Raw genomic sequence first — 16,704 nt, 5'->3', positions numbered from 1 at the left:
GTTTTTTGACTAAAACAGTTGTTGTTGACAATGCTGTTAACACCATAGACTTCATCAACTTCAGTACACATAGTGTATCGTTCACCTTTTAACGTGTCCAGCTGCTGTTTATTTGGGGGCCACCTTCAGATTTGATTGTTCTCACTCGGCTAAATGAGCCACATGAGCAGAGTCGGTGCTCTGTGGTTTGAATAATGCTGCTACATGCTCAATATGAACTTCACACGAACATCCTCATAAACCTCAAACCCCATAATCCAGCAGCGCTCGGTGGACGTGGAGAGAAATGGCCTCCTTGCTCCTTTCAAAATGATGAATTTAATAACCGCTCGCCAGCGCTCGGACCAGTTCTACCTGTGAACGAAACCGCATGGGGATTTGTATTGGTTATGTTTTGAATTCACAGCGATACATTTTTATTTTCACATTGCTAACAAAGACAAACATTGTCATTTTTTTATGTTGCTGCAGACTCAGTGCATGGCCTTAATAACCAAATTAGTTTTCTCCTCAAGGTGCCTTTCCCAAAACCCAAACAGTGAATCCATGTTGGTATATGATGTGTGCCTGTATTACATAGCAGGTATTGGCTTGTGTTCAATGAATAGACAAGAATTATAGAGCATTAAAGAACCCTTAAAATCTAAGAGAATGTTTTTTACTATCGCTTGATTATCTGAAGGAGACATTCTCTAGGAAAAACATTTTTTTAAGTATGAGATCTGCTCAAATCGTGGTTGTACTCATGGAAAACTTTGATTGAAGTTAATAGTCAATAGCTGTCTGTAGCTGCATCTGCATCCGTGTGTAATTACATCTCTATTTGTTACTTATCCCAAATGTCACAAAGCAGTTTTTAAAGAGCCGACTGTTTTAGCCTGTGTGGTTCTTCATCAGTGTTCTACACCGACACAAAACATCGGTCTGCAGCTTTATTGCAAAAGTATCTACCTCAGCTGTAAAAACATCATGTATATTGATCAATCTCTGTGCTACATGAAGAAAACTTACATTAAATCCTTCTCTTTGAGTGGGAGTGCAGTGAGGACACAGCCGCAGCTTCTCATAAGCTCATAGCTGTGCTGCACATTACCTTGAGCTTACACTATCTTCCTCCTCCATCTCTCATTTGCATGCCTTTAAATGGAAATTTGGTTCATACTAGAGCCTGCACAATGTACACTCACAAAGCATTACCCACGGAAATCTATTACAGGGACGTGTGTGTGTGTGTGTGTGTGTGTGTGTGTGTGTGTGTGTGTGTGTGTGTGTGTGTGTGTGTGTGTGTGTGTGTGTGTGTGTGTGTGTGTGTGTGTGTGTGTGTGTGTGTGTGTGTGTGTGTGTGTGTGTGTGTGTGTGTGTGTGTGTGTGTGTGTGTGTGTGTGTGTGTGATGTTTATGCTAATTCAGTGTCACTGACTGCAGACTGCTATATAGCGAGAGGCTATTTGACGTATAGAGAAACTGCTTTCAGCATGCAGTGGAGTGTGGAAATACTCCTCCACACACACATGCGCACACCGTCCCCTTTATTTTTCCTAGGCCCTCCTCGGACCAGGAACTGATGATGATCTGCAGTAATTGAGGAAGACGTGTGTGGCGTGCAGGAGGAGGGAGGAGGTACTGGAGGGCGGAGGGAAGTGTAAACTGCTGATGCAGATTTTGTACCAAAACGCCTCTTGGTACCTGTAATTGACAACCACTTTCCCTCTCGGGGTTGATGGACACGGAATTCTATAATACAGCACAATCAGCCTTTTGTTCCACTCTGACAAGGAAACATTAGGAGTTTGATTAGAAAAGTTCTTTCTGTAGATCTGCTCCACGATGAGAGTACATATACTTTTAATAGCATTTTGTGTGAAGTTAAGGACAGGGACAACTCCATGAAAAACGCAGTGCTGAAAATTTGATATGTAAGGATTTTTTTTCCAATTGTGGGTGTGTGTGTGTGTCTGTGCGTGCATCAGTGCACGTGTAGTGTTGTGTATGTGCATGTGTGTGTGGTGCCCACTCAGGGAAATGTGTTTTATATGCAAATTTTGTTAATGTGTATAAGCTGCCCCAGCCCATTCTCATTAGGTTTTCATTAGTCGTTTTTATGGAAATGCAGTCAGACTATACTGCAGAGCGTCGCCCTCAACGCTCGGACTCACTAAACTGAGATGTTTCCCGCCGGCATCTCCCGAGTCCACAGGCAGAGGAGGGATGGATTGGAAGAAACGACATCAGAAAAACTTTGTAATTTGGTGCAGTGTCGAGCCTTTATAATCCTGATTATCTCACCTGATTAGATTTTTTTTTTTAAACTGTTAAAGTAAAGCAAACCACTCTACTTATTTCCCTTTTAAAAGAGTTGATGTTGCTTTCTTTATCAATAAGCCAGATAATTGTGAGACCAGTAATTTATGTAGTTGGCTGAGATAATTCTTCTGTTTTCCCATCTGATGACCGCTGCCCCTTAAATGACAGTTTTGAGGGATGGTGCATCTTGTTATTGATTGGTCTTGTTTTCACTCAGTGTGCGCTACTGGACTATTGTGGCAAGTCCAAATATGTCAGTTTGGCTGTGAATGTTGAAGCGTTGAAGTAGTGCAAGAGTTTCAACATGGGGCCCTTTAAAGTGAAAAAGCTGATGGAGAGTTTTAAGGCGCAACGATCAGCTTACAATTATTGATCATCAAACATTGATGATGACAACGACATCGGGCCTACGGGAGGCAGCGGGGGGGGCAGGCAGTGTTGCTGGTAAGATGTCTCTCTCTCTCTCCCCCCCCCCCCCCCCCCCCCCCCCCATTTCCTTGAAGTGAAGCAGCGTCCCGTGAAATTGGGCTTTAAATTACGAGGCCGGGGCTCCGTTCTTGCGAGGGTTTTTTAAAATGACCTGGTCGGCAACTGGACCCCAACAGTCAGCAGCAGACGATCTCTGCGTCTGACTCTCGGCTGGTTCCATACCAGCCCACCACCGTCCATAAACGGAGAGAACTTTTCCTTTTTATCGCCGTGGGAAGATGAGTCAGTTATATCCCCTTCATCATTATCAGCTCCTCCTCCATTGCAGAGATGGTCAGAGTGATACATCAGGACGGTTTCTCCCTGCCGCTTGCTTCTCATCTCCTCTCTCTCTCCTATGAAAGGTCGTCTTTATTTGAATGATAAAGCTCTTATCTCTGTAAATTACCATTCAGCATTTTTTCTGTGTATCTCTCTCTCTCTCATTCTGCCATACGCAGAGACCAAACATCGTCCCCTCCTTGACCGCTCCATTTGTTATCTCCTGTCCTCGCTCTGACCTCACCTTCTTTCCGCCGTTCCTCAAGCACAGAGGTTCCTTAAGAGATAACTCTACCCCTTTTCCTGCTGTTTTCTCGCCGTATATTTTCCATCAAGCTGATTAATACGCAACAAAAATCTCATCCATTGCATCCCTACAGAGCAGCTTACATCTTGCTCCGCTTTGTAGAAAATCCCAAGACAGTGGGAATGTCCAGCCAGTGGTCTCTGAAATGTAAATAAACAAGAGCATCCAAATTAAGCTTAGGGGGAAAAAGAGAAATGTAGCTTAACTAAGCAAACAAGCTGGTTAATTGAACTGATATCGGTCTTTATCATATTTAAGTACTTAATACTTAAGTACATGTACTTTAAATGTATGTTTAAGTGCCACTACTTTCCTTGAGTATTTAGATTTTGTTTGGATAATTTTCCTCCACCACCTTAAAGCACCCTTAAGTGGCGGTACTGTAGTTTTTAATTCCTGATACTTTTTCTGCAGTTGTTACCAGTAAAGGTCAAGAGTACAAATTCAAAACACTGGCAAGGCTTATAGACTTTGACACATTGTAATAGCTGAAACAGGCAAACATTATACAGTTTAGAAATAGTGTCACTTCAAGCAGCTACAACATAAAAATGCCTGTTGATGCATTTATAACAGTGAAAGTGCTTATTTCTTACAGTAATGATTTTTATGTGTCCCTACATTCTTCATTAATCCTGTCCTTTTTCTGTCCTTCATTACTTTTACTTCCGTCTTCATTTCCTGTCCTTCGTCAGGCGTTCTAATAATGAATAGTGAAATGAATAATAAGAGTGAAACCTAACTCTTCTTCACAATGATTATTTCTACTTAGGTACTTTTACTGCTAATAATAGTTAACCTTTGTCTAGGTAACAATGCCACAATGTAGGAACACTCTAGAAATAGAAGTGACAACGTTGCAGCAGCAGCTTTTCCTCTCGCCGCCTCTTCATCCTCCTTTTTTCATCTATAAGCACAGATCTGAGAGAACAGATGGGTGTTGTTCTGACGAGGCCCATAGGTGCTCTTGCAGCTTCAAAAGGACTGATAAGGGTCATCAGTTACAGTGAAATGTGCAGCCACTGGTTTTGCTCCACCTGCTTGTCCCAGATGGAGAAGGATGTCCTCCCATATGTTTTAGCCTGCCTGAACATTGTACACACAAGAAACATATTGAAAGGGGACGACGCTCTGTCCAACTGGCCGCTCTGCTGTCGAGAGGAGCTGACAGGTAGAAAAAGGCATATGTCAGCAGTATCTGTCCACGCCAAGAACATGTGGACAGAACTCAATTTCAGCATTAATGGAATAATACCACGGTTAATGTGCCGTCTGCTGGAGCAGAACTCCAGGTCCCGGCAGGGTCAAAGCAATGCATGCTGGGTGGTGGATCAAGTGGGCACTGCGCTTCCATTCACAGACACGGATCATTGACAGGTCCACAGCTCTGACGTTGAATTAGGAAATACACTGTGTGACATTTGGTTATCCCTCCTCCCGTGCATGTTTATTAACAACCATGAATTGGGAAAGAAGCTGTTCCAGATATCACAAGACGCCTTTGTTGTCTGCTCTCAAAATGTTTCTCTCCTCCTCCTCTGTCCCCCTGCAGGGCTACTTCTTGCTGTTTGAGTCCATGCTGGATTCTGTCCTGTATGCCAGAGACTGTTACCTGGCTGATGGAGGCTCAGGTAGGTCACAAAGGACAAATCAGATGATACTTATTATCCTAAACTCAGAAGGAATTGAGATCCAGATGTTTTGATGGCTGTTTAAATTAAACCATATATATTATTGGAATGGAATGACTGCACTGACAACACTCTTTAGTCTTTAGTACTCCAGAACCGCCAAAGTTTTTTTTTTTAACTTATTGCAGGATACTACATAACACCTGCAGTGTCATATAAGGGGAAACAGACAAACAATTAGCCATGAACATTCATATACATTTAGGCATTGGTCCCCAAACTTTTTCTGCAGGGCCCCCCTTTTATAGATCTGAATTTTGTTGCGCTCCCCCATACGTGTCTCTCATTCCTCCGTCAGGTCGGCTGATCGGTCTGACGGGGGGTATAAGTACCTGAGGCGGTACTTATTCATATCGCTCCTCTTCCAATCCCGTGCCGTGCCCCTCCTGCAATAGCTCTGCGCCCCCCCAAGGGTGCGCGCCCCTCACTTTGGGAACCACTGCATTAAGGGATTCTAAACAAAACATTTCGATCCTGAATTATGTGTTTATCTACTGTGCATACTGAATGAAAATGTCTGTCTAGACCTTTTTGCTGATTTGACAAAATGTTTGCCTGATTTTTTCCCAACACTGTAGCATTTTAGGAGACATATTCAGTGGGCGAATTATTCTAGACTTTTGCCGTGTAGGTTTTAGGGGTTTGTCTTAGTGGATGTATTTATAAAGGCGTAAACCTCCAGTTTTAACATCAATGTAAAGTAAAGCCCCTAAATATATTAACTGCATGTTAAAAAAAATCTATATACTGATTTGAAACTTTTTCTTTTTCTGCTGACCTCTGACAAGAATGCGTCCTAGTTGTGGCAAACCGTTTTTTTTTTAAATTTTCATGAATGTACATGGAGCGTTCAGCTTCTAATCTGGGTGATGCCGGAGGCGGGTTAACAAACAGCTGAAGGAGAACGGTGAGAGCGGCGGGGAGGCTCAGCATCCCACCTCACTGCCTCACAAACAGCTGTTTTAAAGACAGCAAGTCTCCTGCGTGCTCGCCACAAACACACACACACACACACACACACACACACACACACACACACACACAGTACTTCATCTTAGGTTCTGTAGTTGCATTATTTTCTATACACCTCTGTCATGGTTCAGCTGCGTTTAAAGTATAGATACACTAATATTCAGAATAAGACCTGAAATCATCAGTGCCTCGTTCAACACAATAAACTATCACAATAGGAAAATACTTGGTGGATTTGTTAAAGCTTCATCGGAACTAGACTGTATTACCACAAATACAAAACAAAACAGTATATGTGTGTGTGTGTGTGAGTGTGAGCACATCCCAGCCCTGCCACTGACCAGATTTAATGGCTTGTGCCAAATGTGACCTGACAATGGTTCCACCACACTGCCTTTAGTAGCTCCTTGGGACATCAGGGGGAGGTCACACGTATATTTTGACACACACACTCTCACACACAGACGCACACACTGCTGGATGGACACTTGCAATGATGGCAACCTTAGTAAAACAGCTCTGTCAGTGATGGAGATTGGACAGGTGATGGTGTGACCTGAGTGAAGTGGGACGACACCATATGGGCGGTCAGCAGCCCTTCACAAGAAGGGCGGATGATCAGGGAACACCAAATTAATGGCACGTCTGAACACCTTTTGAGGAATTGGTAGGGCACAGTTCACCAGGTGCTTACTCATGATCTGAAATAGTATAGCATAGCATTTGTCTGAGATCACCCTAAATTAGTTGGCTAACATAAACTCGTGAAAATAAAAAGTTTGTTTGCTTCACGTTGGGGTTATTTCTATACGTTGGTTTTGAACGTTTTTACAACTTTGTCCAAAGAGGACTACTGCAGCGCCTGGAAGGGGTTGGGGGGGGGAGTGATTCACAGGAGTGTGTGTGTGTGTGTGTGTGTGTGTGTGTGTGTGTGTGTGTGTGTGTGTGTGTGTGTGTGTGTGTGTGTGTGTGTGTGTGTGTGTGTGTGTGTGTGTGTGTGTGTGTGTGTGTGTGTGTGTACTAATGTCTTAATGCAATCTTGAAGGATCATCTTAATTCAGCATTTCTGTTGCTTTACATTTCTCAACTTCTATTCCTGAGTTGATTTTTTTCTCCCGTTTTGATTGTTGAAGTCCAGCCTTACACCCCTGCAGCAGTGATGCTGCTGCTGCTGCTGCTGCTGCTTCTATGTGTGTTTAAGCTACATTAGAAGAACGTTACACCGGCTCCCTCATTCTCCCCACTACATTAACCTCCCTTTCATCCTTAAATGTCTCCCTGCTTGCCTGGCACAGCACAGCGTCCAGGGAAAAAGGATCTGTTTGGTCCCAAGCTCCCCTCCCTCACTGACTCCCACCCTTTCACAGCCGACCAATGGTGGAGGGAGGGTGGAGGGGGGTTGGTGGGTGACAAACGGGCTGTGAGCAGCGAGTCGAGAAGGACGCAGATGTCAAAGCCATGAATCTGGGGACGCCCGTGCACCCCCCCACCCTTCCTCTCCGTCTTTCTCTCTCTCCATCTATAGCATCAACCCCCCCAAGCACCTACTCCTCTGCCTATCTGTCTCTCCATCTCTTTTTCACCAAGTCTCTCTCTCTCTCTCTCTCTCTCTCTCTCTCTCTCTCTCTCTCTCATACAGGCCTGTCTTTTTCTGCCCAATCAGCAGCTCCCGTTTCCCCGCTCACCTAGCACGCACTCTCACTCACTTCAGTAATCAGAGTAAAATGAGTGTGTGTGTGTGTGTGTGTGTGTGTGTGTGTGTGTGTGTGTGTGTGTGTGTGCGTGTGTGCGTGTGTGTGCGCGTGTGCGCGTGTGTGCGCGTTCGTTCGTTCGTGTTCGTTCACTGTCATTACCTACGGTGACACCCGCAGGGTCACAGGCAAGCTTTGGCTAATAATGAGAGGCCAGGAGTTGCCCGTCACTGAGCTGTCTCCATCCATCCATACACACTTTATTGTGTGACGTGTGGAAGGTTACGTGACGGGGAGCACTAACATGTGTAGGGCAGGATGAACTGAAACACCTTCAAAGGGAGATTTCAAGTATTTTACGATAATCTGTTACATACATTTATTTGTATTTAGTGTAGCCGATGTAGCATTTACTGCTCCAGAGTGACAAAGTATGCAAGCGAGTGACATCACTCACCCAGTGGACATACTGTACAGTGGTGTATGTATAGTTAGAGTTCCAGTGTAAAGGCTAATTTACTTATAAAATGAGAAATTACAAATAGAAGACCTGGCTCAAATCATGGCCTCTGCCAATTAAGTGTGGTTCTGTCTTCTGTGAAGGTAAACAAAGGCCCCATCTAGTATTTTGGGGCTTCACGTTATCCAGATAATCCTGCCTCCTCTCTTTTCACATGGAGTGTGTTCTGGACCCGAGCAGAGCCCCCGGACCTGCACGCTGGCTAATGTGACTTCACAGTAGGAATATCAGCGGCTTCAGGCGTCTCCGCTCCAACTTAATCACCATGCAGATCAACCCCGCAAAGGAATCTGTTCATGTGAGAGGGCATTAAAGGCTGATGTCTCATGCTCATTTTGGGACATGGCTAATGTTAATTCAATAAACTTTTACTGTTGTGTAATACGTGGAGCTGCATAATGACCATATAGGCCCAGCACCAACAAACATGTCCTCGTTAAAATAGAGAAATTAGTATATAGTGTACATTTGTAGTGACCAGCGCCTTCCTTCTACCGAGGAAAATGCATTGTGTGTGTGTGCTTTCTAAGTACTTAGTCTTGCAGTAGCATTGTTGTTACAGTATGATTATTGTGTTGTGGCTGTTACCGTTGAGGTCTCGGTCCATAGCTACTTCATTATTTGTTTGTTGATTTTCAGCTTGCAGCTGTAGTAATTGGAGCCGAGTGCTGACTCTGTCTTTGTCTTTTGGCACCAAAAACACTTCTTCTCTTTTATCTTTGTTTATTTAAAGGGAATTAACAGTGATTTGTTCAATACAGTTCTGTGTAGTAATTCGTTGTGACTCAAGTCTCCCTTTTGCGTCTGGAGCCAGTTTTCTGTCACATTATCAGAAAGGTTCTTCGGTTGTCCATCTGTCGATTCCCCAGAGGTTGAATCTAAATGTCTTGACTCACATGTAGTGGCATTGCAAGCAAAAATGTCTTGACAAGGTACGTCATATGGCCGTCACACAGAGGATAAACTCTTTCTATTGAAGGACTTGGCATTACCTGGCGCCACCCACAGGCCAAACTTAAAAATGTTCTTGTAGCTCTCGTGGTTGGTATCTACATTATACAGTTCTCTCAGTTGTTCAAGCAGTGAATTTGTTACCTTTTTAATGAGGTTTACACTCTGAGCCTTTTCTCAGTAAACACAGAGTCTGAAGTATGAAAGTAGGACAGTGTGGTCATCAGGCGATGGTGTTTGCGCGCGTGATGGATGCGGTCGTTAGCGTGGCCTCATGAAATGAATGCAAACCTCCACGCCCACAAGACGCAAGAGCCGCTCCTGACGGTTTCCAATCTTCCAAGTTCATAAATGTGTAATTGTCATGTGAGTCACTCCTCTCTGAAAATGAATGATCTGCAAAAACGTTGATGGTAAAGTTTGTGTTTCCTGGTCTTTCTCTGAGTACTATTTTTATCTGAATATATAAGATAAGATAAGATAAAAGTTAATTATCCAGGGGGAAATTACTGTGCAACAGTTACAGTACAGAATGAAACGAGAACGAGAAATCACCTATACTACTGCAATAGAAAACGAGCAAGAATGCATCCAGATAATTAAGTACACACAATAAGGGGTACGAAGTACATACAATAGGGGAACAAAGTATATAACAGTACAAAGTACATAAGGAGGACAAGGGTACAACGTGCAGAATGCATCTATTTAACTGATTATGGGTGCTTTAGTTTAGCCCTTTAGACTTGTGTCTGGCCTCAGCTGTCAAGACTTCAGGGTGTTTCAGTGTTATGGCTGCTGTACTAGTTGAGATGTTTGAATATATGGGCCAAGGTTTATTCATTCATCATTAATGCACATTTAGAGCCGCAGTATGCATCTGTTCATGCCTCGGGTTGTGGCTGCGTGTCCTGACGCAGCAGCACGTTTAAATGAGGAGCTGTTCTCACCTGATGTCGCTCTTGGTGCATTTGCAACAAAGAAAAGTGAACTCGCCGACACCAAACCGTGTAGGAATGTGCTGAAATGTTCACAACACAAATTACAAACGCAACTTCCGTCACTCCCCACCCCCTCCTCTTTTGTCCACAGTCTATCCGGACCTTTGCAACATCAGCCTGGCAGCGCTGGGAGATACGCAGAGGCACCGCGACCGCATTGCATTCTGGGACGACGTCTACGGCTTCAACATGGCATGCATGAAGGCGGCTGTTGTGCCAGAGGCCGCGGTGGAAGTGGTGAAAGCAGAAACACTCATCTCTGAACCTGCAGTCGTACAGGTACACACTGGCACATTTGACCCGCAATGCACTGGGCGTGGAAGGCCCCATAATAATAATCCGTTGTGAAACTGCAATTTTCCAGTATTTCGGTAGTGTTCCATACTGTTAAAATAGCAACACACACACACACACACACAGGAGAAATGTGGAGTTTGTGGGGCCCAAGCTGTTGACAGAGAGTGGGAGCAGGAGTTAGCTGTGGAGAGACAGACAAGGCCCTGGAGGTGTGTGTGTGTGTGTGTGTGTGTGTGTGTGTATGGCTGTGCATTTTTGTGTTTGCGTGCCTGTGTGTGTGTGTGTGTGTGTGTGTGTGTGTGTGTGTGTGTGTGTGTGTGTGTGAGTGTGAGAGACAGTAGTGTAGCACTGCGTGATTGATCTGTCTAATCCTTGTTTAAGTTCCTCTTAAGGAAACTTCATTATTCTCAGCCCCCTGTGGATAGAGCAGTTTTCACTGAGCTGATGGGAGAACACACACACACACACACACACACACACAGATCTCAGACCCGTGTACACACCTTTTCTGGAACTCTCACTGCAGACACGTTGTTCTCCCCTTGTGTCTGTTGTTTCTTCCCCGGTTGGCCTATTTGCTAAGTAGCATGTCCTCCGCCCGCCTCTAGACGTGATGAATGAGGGGAGCGCTTGATGTAATGGAATTTGAATCATCTAATCGATAGTTTCTCCCCTCCAGTGAAAAATAGACAGCCCCTCTGCCCAAATTACACGGGTTCTCATCTATTGCCTGCCGTTGACACGATCCAATAACATTCCATTAAGGCTGGCTGCTATTCCGTAAAATTGAGAGCCTTCTTGCGGAATTGTAAATTCCTGTAGAACAGATTCGTTTTCTCTGGGCCAGAGCAGCAAAACACATTGTGTTTCTTTGAGCGTTAACATCTCAAATCTACCCTGTGCCGTATTTACTTTTGTATTCTAACATACAGATATTTCACAATGGACTAAGTGTCTGGGGCTCCATTTGTTCTCACACACACACACACACACACACACACACACACACACACACACACACACACACACACACACACACACACACAGCTGAACTAGAGTGCAACACGCAATGTGAAATGTGCCGCGCAGTGTTTTGACGTTACGTTTGTGTTTCTAACTCTCCACAGACGATCGACTGTAACAGTGTGTGTCTGTCTGAGCTGGAGTTTGTATCAGATTTCTGCCTGAAGATAACAGACACCACAGACTGCACTGTAAGTAACACACACACACACAGACACACACACACACTCTTCTCAGTATATCCACAAATACCCAGGGACTGTTTTTTAATCAATTTAGGATCACTTGAGAGTATTATTATCATTTTGCGTCAACCAATGTCCACATACAAATCTGGAATTCCATTGATCGTACTGTTAATACGGATTATTTAAGATCCATAATTGAATCGTCGCTACTCACTAAGGGTTATTTAGCAGAAGAAGACATGCCAATGCTGGTAACATATGAGGACATTTACTTTGATAAATCTCATAATCTTGACCCGGAGTAAAAGTTTACACATCCAGCTTTGTGTGTTTGTCATTAATCAGACACCGCTGACAGCAAAGGCATCAGTGTGTAGATGCTGATGGATTTTGTTCCTGTGTTTAAGTTGATGTCTGTCTGTTGGATATTTATTAGAGTTTCAAATGGACTTAGATCCTTTGAGCAGCGAGGCTAATGTGACTCCAAATTACAGCGTTATTGATCTTATAGTGAACTTTCTTGGCCCTCTTGCCCGCCATGCGCTGAAATGCCTTTCACACTACAACACAATCACTCACACAGTCACGGTCAGTAAGAGGCGGCCAGTGAGCACTTTGGCCAATGTCCGCCATGTTTCATTGGTGTGCACGGTAACGCTGCAGCAGGAGCAAATAAAAGTGGATCAGTGTGTGGTTTTGCGTATAAGATTGTGACAAATGTTTGTAAATAGACCCTCAATCGAACAAAAGAGCTTGGAAATCTGTACAATATGTGCCAATTTAAATGCAAATTCCATTCACCTGCACTGTGTTTTGAAGCTGGATGGATTCATTTCAAACTGATTTTTTTTACGGCTCTTTAATGTCCTACACGCCCTAAAAGTGAAGTTGTTTTCCTGCTGCAAGAGGACACCACTCACCCCAATTCATAGAAAACAAGGTCATCCATCTGCCAGAGCAGCACAGAGTCGAGTGGGCTCCTGCAAATCCAAAATTAAAAGACGAATGGTTGAGGTCGCAAACAAGCTTTAATGTAAGAGGCTCTCTGCTGCCATTACTAAATGATTATAATGACTTTTTACTTAATAAATGCTGGGGAGTAACGCTCAGGCGGTCCTGTCTGCGCGTCGCAAATCGCGTTAGAAGTAACTTTGGTAAGGGGTCGGCCCGGAGGCAGCATAGCAGGGATAGCAGTTTATGAGTCTATTTGTGGGGTGCTGGCAGAAACCATCATCACCCTCCCACCCAACCGCCACCTGAATCCCTCCTCCAGTGTGCGCGGCACATTTCTCTCTGTGATACTCTGGGTGACCTGTCGGCGAGAGCAGAGAGCCTCAGCACCGCAGGCTCTGCCACTCTGCATTGTGAGAGGTGATCTGTCTGTAAAACAACAACAGAAGAAGAAGCAGCTCATTGTGTCGGCAGGGCTTTGTGTGTCGCGCTGCAGTGCCACCGTGCTGTCGGGCCCGCACTGGTTTAATGGATAATCAATATCTGGTTATTATCTGTCCTGTGCTCCGTGGCTAAGGCCGCTGGATTTAATGGGATTTGTAAACAGCCTTTCATTTTTCCTGTCTTCCCCCCACGCCGTAATTGAATAGGTCCAGTTTCTGCGTCTGGGAGGATGTGAGCACGGTCACGTTAGGATTCTGGTGTAAGCGAGTTAGCGTGTGCGTGTGCGTGCGCGTGTGCGTGTGTGTGTGTGTGTGTGTGTGTGTGTGTGTAATTCATCATTACCTTCACCAAGCAACTTACATCCCATTTGTTCTTTGCTCTTTTGCTGTAACTCACAGTGCTCGTGTGAATTGCTAATTTCAGGAAATGCTTTTGTTTGACTTTTGTGAAGAAATCGGCTCACAAGCTCCTCTCAGATATGCAATAGAGCCAACCAAGAATTTGGACCTGCGAGAAATACATCTGACCCCATCATCCAGGCGTTTAGGCGATTTAAAGCCTTTGTCCAACTCTAAGTCAAAGCACAGCTGCTCACACTCACATTGGGCTCTACTCAGGAGTCAAATTGGACTGAGGAATAGAAGATTTTTATTTTGGCATTTATTCAACTTAACATTGCTCAATACTCCTGAACATGCAGCAAATCAAATGTCACTGTCTTCCTACATTGATCGCTCCGTAGCATTTTGTTTGGGAGCATATGAGCATGCATATTGATGAAACTCCAGATTTCAAATTGTTGGCGTCCTTTGCAGAGGTTTGATGGCTCTGGGGGCTTTGTGTTTTAATCGGGTTGTCAGATTCGTCTTAGCCATTTGCATTTTAAGCTTTTCTTCCTCAGATGTTTTGCACGGTAGCACTGCTGAAGAGTCCACATGGTCGTCCCTCGCCTCTAGCGCTCAGCCTGCTTAGCCGAGGCTTCCCAGATGGATTATTGACCTGGTGTTACCACGCCACCGATAACTGATCTGTAGTCAGTATTGGGCTCCGCCTGCACGGTCGTAGTTAAGGGGAGTGTGTGTGAAGGATAAACTGCTCCTGGACCAGTGTGTGTGTGTGTGGAGTGCTGAGGGAGAGGTGCTGTGCCTCCTGTCCTGTGATGGAGCGGCTGCTTTTGTTCTCCTGTCGACAGTCCATTCATCAGCTCAGCCTGCCTAACCTTGCATTAAATGAATAGCACAACCCCTGCGTCTGCGCGCCTCACACACTCACACACACACAAGACAAACTCCCTCTCTTTCTCTCTCCATCCTTGTTTCCTTCTCTCTCTTTATCCCATCTGTTTTACATCTCCCATGCTATTTATATAAATTGATAGATAATAAATAATACATTATGTAGATGCTTTTCAATTACAAATTAACTTTTGCATAATTTGTTTTTACGATAAATACATTTTGAGAAATAAAGAATAACTTATTGCTGGTTTATATTATAAAACATATTTCCTCGAACCCCCACAATTAATACATTAATTAAAAAACTCTTCTTCTGGAGAATTTAGAATGTATTGGAAATTGCTTTGTTTGTCTCCACCTCTTCTCTGTCCCAGTCTGTCCATGGCACAGTAGACCAGGTCCCCCCGTTCAGTCCTCACGCGCTGCAGATGATCTCAGGGCAGATGAAGTTCTGAGTCTGTAATTAATTGAAACACTGTGGCCTCTGCTGCTGACAAAGCTACTGTGGCGCTGCAGAGGAAATCCATCTCTCACCTACTTTCCATCAAATTTAAATAGAACAGGGGGAGGAAATGGCCTTCGAGACTGACAGAGGAGGCAACTCATCAGCCTCAAGGACACTTTTTTTCACCACGTTAAGAACTGCTAATGGAAAAATCCCAAACTTTCTCTCTCGCTCTTATTCCGCACAGGACGCCCAAGACTTGTGTTTGTGGTTTTAGCTTTAGATCCCATGTTCCTCCCTTGTTTCTTATCCCCACTAGTTGTACGGGTTTAAACCCTGCAGAGTTGTCCCTCCAGTTTTCACTTGTCCAATATTTTGCTATGGTCCCGCCAGCGTGGCTCAGAATTGTCTGCCTTATATAACTCCAACTTGGATCTTCTCCATTGGTTACAGTGCACGTGTGTGTGATTGTGTGAGCGCTACCGTGAGTTTACACCAGCTGGAGGTGCAGTTCCGGGCGCATTGGTGCTCCTCCTCAGCGGAGAGACAGAGGGGTGAGGGAGGGAGAGAATCCACACTAACCAAGCCCGTTGCCCGTGAGGTGGTCGTGGTTGGAGCCTCCACGCCTGGATAAACCCCATCAAAAGCGCATTAGCCCTCCCCTCCCCCACCCCCTCGGACCCCCCCCCCCCCCTCCTCCCCGCGTCCCCCGCCATCGTATAATAGTATCTGGCCGGGCCACGCGGCTCGCTGACACACAGCCTGGCGAAAGGGGCGCGATGATGAATTGCTCCCTGTTGGTGTTATCCATGATGATAATTATTAATTTTCTCCCCCCCCCCCCCACCCCCACCCCCACGTGTGCTTTGGCGGTGAATGGGGGGCCGGAGCGCTGCAGTGTTGCGGAGCCTCCTCCTCCTCTGTGGGCCGCCAGGAAGCCCACTGTCATCACTTATCACAGACAGAGCCGGGGCCCAAGGCTAAATGCTGATGAAAATGAAAAGCGCTCGTTTTGATTTGTCCCATTTTCTGCGTGTGTGTGTGTGCCTGCTGTAAATGTACCTTTCCTTGTTGTTGCTTCCCTCTTTGTCTCATTCTTCCCTAATCCTCACACATGCATGCATACAGAGGATTTGCTTTAGTTAGTTAGTTTAGTTTATGTGTAACACGTGTATGAGTGATCACAAAGGTTCACACACACACATAAAGCACAGTTTGGATTCTTAAAATTCCCCAAGTTTATAAAGTATTTGAGTTTTTCGAAAGTAAAAACTTTCTACCCTTCATGTATCTTTTTTACTGACAGTAATCCTGCTATAATTTGAGTTTTTTTGTTTGTTTATTTGTTTGTACTCGTCTTTATCGTCTCCTCCGCTGTCACAGGTCAGATTAGCTAAATTCTGTCCCCGGGATTGTCTTTAAAATGTTTTACTGTTGATATTTCACGCAATTTCTGGCCATTCGCTCTTTTATTGCTTTACCTGCAAGTCCGAACATTTGTCTCGGCCGCTATATATCCCAGCAATATTTCACTGCTTTTATTGTCTTTTGTTGGAGGTAAAGTGTGACATGTTGGAGATGAATGTACGTAGTTATGATGGCGAACAGGAAGGTGCAGGAAGCTGTTTACGGGACATTTAGGGACGCGGCGGAGCATGACGTAATGCTGGATCCATGGTGGTCGACATGGTTGCTCTTCTCCGTGTGAAAGTGTCACAATTTTGGAAAACTCAGCACCAACATGAGTGTAGATGCCAAAACCCTATAAGGCCGCAGGGCAACATATAGTAAATACAGTATATGACCTCAAACTAGTGTCAGTGTTGGGGTTCAGACTCCATGTGAGGGAGGGGGTGGAGCCAACTAACCCATCTGAATGACAGCTACAATTCCTAAATTAGACCCAACCATTCATGAAACCCTGTGGAGGTG

At 44.7% G+C, this 16,704-nt stretch overlaps 1 protein-coding gene across 1 annotated transcript in view; it reads left to right on the top strand.

The window, feature by feature from the left end:
- Positions 1-16,704, top strand: part of prmt3 (protein arginine methyltransferase 3) — a 44,038-nt gene that overhangs the window by 15,477 nt on the left and 11,857 nt on the right. The window contains exons 11-13 of the mRNA XM_076147022.1: positions 4,913-4,991; positions 10,278-10,465; positions 11,611-11,697. Coding sequence (XP_076003137.1) covers positions 4,913-4,991; positions 10,278-10,465; positions 11,611-11,697 — 354 coding nt within the window. The remainder of the gene's footprint in view (positions 1-4,912; positions 4,992-10,277; positions 10,466-11,610; positions 11,698-16,704) is intronic.

Source organism: Genypterus blacodes, unplaced genomic scaffold (genome assembly GCF_046128005.1).
Source record: "Genypterus blacodes isolate CSIRO-AG114 ecotype Tasmania unplaced genomic scaffold, CSIRO-AGI_Gbla_v1 ptg000036l_1, whole genome shotgun sequence".
Lineage (NCBI taxonomy): Eukaryota > Metazoa > Chordata > Actinopteri > Ophidiiformes > Ophidiidae > Genypterus > Genypterus blacodes.
The sequence above is the reverse complement of the archived record's forward strand: the minus strand, read 5'-3'. Positions and strand labels throughout refer to the sequence as shown.